This window comes from Borostomias antarcticus, assembly GCF_949987555.1.
Source record: "Borostomias antarcticus genome assembly, chromosome: 10".
In the NCBI taxonomy this organism is placed as follows: domain Eukaryota; kingdom Metazoa; phylum Chordata; class Actinopteri; order Stomiiformes; family Stomiidae; genus Borostomias; species Borostomias antarcticus.
The window spans coordinates 5,868,712-5,875,357 of NC_140243.1; the positions used below are offsets into that span (position 1 = coordinate 5,868,712).

The 6,646-nt window shown below is 42.8% G+C and overlaps 1 protein-coding gene across 1 annotated transcript; it reads left to right on the plus strand.

The window, feature by feature from the left end:
• Positions 1 to 3,873: 3,873 nt before the first annotated feature.
• On the plus strand, positions 3,874 to 6,646 carry LOC311313731 (mast cell protease 1A; the record flags this gene model as incomplete). The annotated part of the gene is made up of 5 exons (XM_084443908.1): positions 3,874 to 3,922; positions 5,011 to 5,173; positions 5,416 to 5,545; positions 6,143 to 6,370; positions 6,488 to 6,646. 5 exons carry the CDS (start codon positions 3,874 to 3,876, stop codon positions 6,644 to 6,646), a joined length of 729 nt encoding a protein of 242 aa, XP_084300034.1.

The window sequence follows — 6,646 nt, forward strand, 5'->3', positions numbered from 1 at the left end:
GTGTCAATTGCATAAGTTTCATTTCCAAAGGATGACCAGATTGTCTAGACCAAGCTCAACTTTTTATTTTATTTTGGGGAACATGTCCAGTACTACAGGGGTTGACAGACTGCACTCATGTGGATACAAGCACCTCATAACAGGGAGTGGGAGGACGTCAACCGAAAGGGGAGCCACAGCATCAACATCCAAAAGCAACACTGACCTCACTATGGCCTGGGCCTGTCCAAGATGCGCGTATCCTGCAGAGAGCGACGAGCGCTCCAAGAGAGAGCTTCAAACCAATAACCTTGTGAGATCAGAGGAGAAACATTCTGTTTCTCTACTGCCCGGATGGCATAATATTAGGAGACAGTGCCTATCCATTCCTCCTACCATGGCTGATAACCCCTCAACTTATTGCAAGATATTTTTGTTTCATAAGGGTATTGGCGACAGTTGAAAGTTGTCTGAAAGTTTGGATATTCTTAATAATAACAGTTTGGCTGTTGTAGGCTATGTTCAGTCTCTGAAAACGTCCATTGCCAAAGCACACGGAACCATTTCGCTGGCAAAATAAAAAGTGTCGTCTTATTATTATTAATGTAGTTGGTGTAGTCGTGTTCTTCTTTTTTTGATAATCACTGGCTGGCCATACGTTATCCCTTATGTATTGTCCTGCACAACATCGCTACCAGGCTATGTGCAGTGTCCCTCTCTGTGATGGCGTTTATGATGCATCTGAGCCTGTTGAAGACTGACCAACCTCCAGCGTTCTCTCAGAATGAGGGACTGACACTGAACATGCAATAAGCGATGTAATTGTTGGAAACTTTGACTGGTTCATGTCTGATGATTGTGTCATTGTAATTAATAGGCTATAGTGATAAATTACATTTCAAATTAAATTTCAACAATGGAGAGTTTGGATATTTGACTCTGATTGGTTAGCAGCCGTTGTAAAATACTCTGTAACCCATGGCTGCGACCACATAACAATTAGTATTAATGCACCGTCAATCTCATTGACGAGGCCATTAATAAGATCAAGCGGTAGGCTACTATGCTTTGCGCAGCAACCACTCACAGCAACCTTGCCTTTTTATTAATTACACCCGTGTTTACCTAATGTAGGTATCCTATTTCAAAAATCAGTCCAACTCCAACACTTCCACACCTTATGTTTCTGGTAAGTACGTTAACATTAACGTTATCTAGCTGGCTATTACTAGAGTAACCATTTCTGATAGGCTCAACGTTATAATAGTCAATTGAACAAAATTATTGTAACTGTTACCTCTATTCTCGCTAGTTAATTTGAGGTCTTTGTATCACAGAGACTGTTGTAGAAAAAAATGGAAATACTTAAAAGATCAGTACAGAAAAGAGGGGAGAGAGCAGAGAGAGAAGAAGAGTGGAGCTGCAGCAGAGGGCAAAAAGCATGGAAGTATATGGGGATCCTCTCATTTCTGGACCCCCATATAAAAGATAGACCATCTTCCACCAATTACCCCCAGGCCGAGACACCTAAGGCGTTATTTAGGACAATGACGGAGGTAATTTAGGGTTAGAAGAAGAACAAGTGATCCAGCTCTTTAGTGTTGTAATGTAGGCTAACAAAACAAGCAATGCGTGATTGAGAACTAGTATGAATATAAATAGCTTTTACTTCAACTTATGAATGAGAGAATTGTCAAATTGTCAACTGTTGGTTTTGTGGTCTTATTACTCATAACAATACTATTTGTGTTTTCAAACAGGACACCAATGACGACCACCTGTCATTGACGCTGGACAGCATCAGCCCTAGCCCCTGTCCCACCCCATCCCAGCCTGACCCTTGGTCCACACTGGAGCCCACCATGGACGCTGTCCCACCTACCACCTTGGCCTCCATCACAAATGTAGTGCCCAAGGGTCGGAGCAGAAGAAGAGGGGCGTCGCAGCTGACTGATTTTCAGCAGCAAATAGTCCAGGCGATCACCAAAAATGATGACCACAATGAGCATGAGCAGTTCCTTCTCAGTTTAGCCCCAGCCCTGAGGAGGCTGGATGTACGCAAGAAGGCCATGGCTAGGCTTAGGATGCAGCAGGTGTTATTTGACATTGAGTTTGGGGAGGAATGAGGAAATATATAATTAAATTTAATGTCTGATCAAATCTATTTTTTCATATTCTCAATCGTAATCCCCTAGTATACTTTCTAATGTTCTGTATCATAATATGTATTCTTCTGATCATCTATTCTCATCACCAATTAAATGACCCGTTTGTGTCCAGATTCTTATTTATTTATTTAGAAGTTTATTTCAGGGACAACATACAAATAAATTAGTCTCCTTAGAGAGAAGATGCATTGTACTAGATTATAGCTTTTGCTATTTTCCATCTCCAGTCCCATATACAACAACAACAGGAGGTGTCTGTGTCTCTGTAATTATATGATATAAGACATAACAGTTATCCTTCATGTTTTTCTACAGAAAATGGGACAATATATGAGTACAATGCAGTAAAACTGAATATTAACTGATAACTTTAATTATATTTATTAATTCATATGCTCTTGGAATTTTAGCTGCAGAGAGTAGGCCTTCTTTGGAGATGTTTGCTCAGTCACCAGTCACCCTTAGGGGGTGTAGGCGTTTTCTCTGCCAGTTACCAGGGCCTCCCTTGGTAGGTGTCTTCTCTCCCAGTCACATGGGAATTATTGAGGACTGAGTGTGAGTAATAGCCAAAATTTAGTCAATTACAATGTGTATATACAATTGATATTAATAGAGATGAATAGCATGTAATCGTGTTAATTATATAGTGAACATTGCATTCTTTGTTGGGGTTGTGGGTAGGTGGCTCTTAAAAGAGCCGTTGGTTGGCGATGGCTTCTCTGCTGGCGTTGTTGCTGCCTAGCCTGGGGGCATCTTGCATTCCCTGTGCTTCTGCAGGGACGGAGCGTGGTGTTGGCTGCTCAATATCGTCTCACCGGAGGAAATTGTGGAGCATACAGGTGGCCTTAAAGGAGAATGCTCGTTTTCGACAACCTGGACCTTATTTACGGCATATTATAAGACGTTTGACTCACAAGATAACTTTGGTGTAATTCGGAGGCCTGTAGAAGAAATTTAAAATCCAGCGCGAGCCAAGTATATCCATGTAATGGCGGCGGACGGGGCACTGAGAATGCAGCTTCTAAAAAATCTATTTTCTGCCGCGAAACGGTTGTTTTCATCAATCTGTCTTTATGAATCGCTAGTTGTGCTTAAATAGAGCGAGGGCTTGTTGTGGTTTTTCACATGCCTCTGTAATATGATCTTTAGAAACGTCTTTAGAAATGAAATAGCTTCCCCACTTGCTCCAGCACGCATGCGCACAGCACGCAGACTGGCTGACTGGCTCTGGCTATGTTCTATTAATACATCCATGATCACAGGCCACCATTATTGCCAAAATGATGCACCAGTATTAGTACTGAGTCACCTGCTGTGTCACCACACTTTAGAAGCCACTTTTCACATGATAAACATGTAGGACAGTGTAAGCGTGATTCAGAGGGGTTATCTGCATGCAGGCCCACAGTTGGGGTCGATTACATTCCAATTCTACCCACAATTTAAAACACCGGTTAATGACATAGAAATCAAAATGCAATACATTGAATTGAACAAAACAAAAAATATAATTCACTTATTCGTCATTTTAGTCATTACAGGTTGTAAATGCAGATTGGTGTTATGGGTTTCTTCCTGTTACAGTAGATCACATGATCAGGATAACATCTCTATTGATGATGTCAGTTTCCTGGTTGGCTTCCTATAAAGCTCCTGCCTAAAAGGCTAGAGACAGTGAGTGATATCTCATCTGAAGACGGGTGACTCAGCAGAGCTCTGTTTCACCATGGGCTTCCGTCTGAACCTGCTGCTGCTGCTCACCCTCTGCAGCCAAGGTAAACACTTCTCATACATCAACCGTATGTCTTCAGGCTTGTTCAAGGTGTTTTTTCACACACACACACACACACACACACACATATATATGTGTGTGTGTGCGTGTGTGTGTGGAGAGAGAGAGAGAGAGAGAGAGAGAGAGAGAGAGATGCTGTATACTGCATTGGCAAATTAACCAGGTCAAATCTGCAGGTTTGGTGGACTGAATGTGATTTCCTTAACGTATATGTTGTGACTGGCAATGATATGGCACGTTATCGTCACATTATCGTCGCCAATCATAATATAGCTTACTGTAGGTGGTAAGGAAATATATTTTGACACATTCAGTTCATCAACTCTTTACCTGGATAATTTGCTAGTGATATATGAAGAAAAAATAAAAGAAACCCCTACATGTAGCACCTTTAAAGGACAATGCTCGTTTTTGACAACCTGGACCTTATTTACGACATATTATAAGACGTTTGACTCACCGAGATCACTTTGGTGTAGTTCGGAGGCATGTAGAAGAAATGTCAAATCCAGCGCGAGCCAGTATATCCATGTAATGGCGGTGGTCGGGGCACCGAGAATGCAGTTTCTAAAAATCTATTTTCTGCCGCGAAACGGTTGTTTTCATCAATCTGTCTTATATATATAATATATATAATATGATCTTTCGAAACGTCTTTCGAAACGAAATAGCTTCCCCACTTGCTCCAGCACGCGCACAGCACGCAATCGTTGCTCCAGCACGCTGTGCGCATGCGTGCTGGAGCAAGTGAGGAAGATCATATTACAGAGGCTTGTGAAAAAACACAACAGGCCTACGCTCTATGTAAGCACAACTAGCGACAGATTGATGAAAACAACTGTTTCGCGGCAGAAAATAGATGTTTATTTATATCCATAAATAAACATGGATATACTTGGCTCGCACTGGATTTTAAATTTCTTCTACATGCCTCCGAACTACACCAAAGTGATCTCGTTGAGTCAAACGTCTTATAATATGTCGTAAATAAGGTCCAGGTTGTCAAAAACGAGCATTGTCCGTTAAACTCCTTGGGTTAGGGAGTGTGTCATCACCTGGTGTCTGTCTCAGGCCAGGCAGGGAGAATCTACGGCGGCAGGGTCGCCTTGCCACACAGCCGACCGTACATGGCGCTACTGGAGAGGGTCAATGACAGAGACACAAGGATCAAACACTGTGACGGTTTCCTACTGGGCGAGGACTTTGTGATGACTGCTGCCCACTGCAATGCCAGGTCAGCTCACTGGCAGCTGCCAGAGAAAGAACAAAGAGAACCAAGTCCATGCGTACATTCTTTACAAAGTGTTTAACGGTGGCTATGTGTCTGAAATGTTCGAGAATACGCATGCTCAGTATGAGACTGAAGCCAGTATGTGTGTGCGTGCGTGCGTGTGTGTTTGTGTGAATTCGGGTATGAAGATGGATGAACATGATCACTTCGTTTTGTTGATGATGTGGTGTCCTTGTGTGTTACAGGACCATTCTAGTCAGACTGGGGGTCCACGATGTGTTCAATGGGAGCCAGCAAGTGTTGTTGGCAAAAGAGGTTTATCCACATCCACTATACGACGAGGAATATTTAGATTATGATATCATGCTACTCAAGGTAAATATCCCATAGTTTTTCATGTTTTTTTGTGTCAACAAAACACAAATTAAAATGTAGGTGTGAGAAGTGAGAAACCCTGGCCTGCCCTTGTGACTTCTGGAGATCAAAGTGACTTTTCATTTTATTTTATTTGTCCTTTATTTCTTCAGGGGAATCTGTTGGAGGCCTACATGTGTCTGTCCAATGAATGGATTCTCAAACTCTCATTTCAGACCAGTGTCTTTTCCAAGGGTGCCCTGATTAGGCCTACAGAGAATCTAAAACATGTTAAGTCAAAATTCAGATAGAGTCCATTCAGAGGACAGTCAATTTATATAGCCACAAATCAAACTTTTATTCATATAGTGCATTCCACAAAGGCAACGCAATGTGCTTCACAGAAAGAAAGCGGGTATAAATATCCTACCCCTAATTAACCAATCAAAGCATGAGTGATCCTCCAGTGAGAGATCCTTAATCATGTTCTCTAGTTTAGTAACCTATCTAGCATCTCAAACAAATATTAGACTGGGGAGAGCGGATGCCTTTGCACCCAGCATGTACTCCGTCTTTTTCCGTGTAGCCTAAATCTTCATTCCTTGGCTTGTCCCACAGCTGAATGAGAAGGCCGTGTTCACCCACTATGTGAAGCCCATTCCTCTGCCTCGCTCTGTGGACGAGGCGATTCCAGAGACATGCCTGGTGTCTGGATGGGGTCAAACCAACAGGAAGGGAGGGCCTGGCTCCCATCTGCTGAGAGAGGTCAACGTTACAGTCATCCACAACGAGGCATGTGATGGCGATGGCTTTCTCTGCACAAGCGGAGAGAATGGACCCGGTCCGGTGAGTGGCGAACGGTGTGACAATAAGGTCATCACCGTCATGAGAGAAAGACACAATTGCATATGGAGCAGGCTATGAAACCAATTCCCTCAATGATGTGCTGAATTTCTTTTCCAGGGAGATTCTGGTGGTCCACTGGTGTGTGGTGACGTGTCGTTTGGGGTGGTGTCTCACATGCAGGGCAAAACGACTAGTTACACACGGATCGCTGATTACCTTCCCTGGATTCAAGAAATAATGAGTGACCCGATGACCAAAGATGAACAAAACGACTAG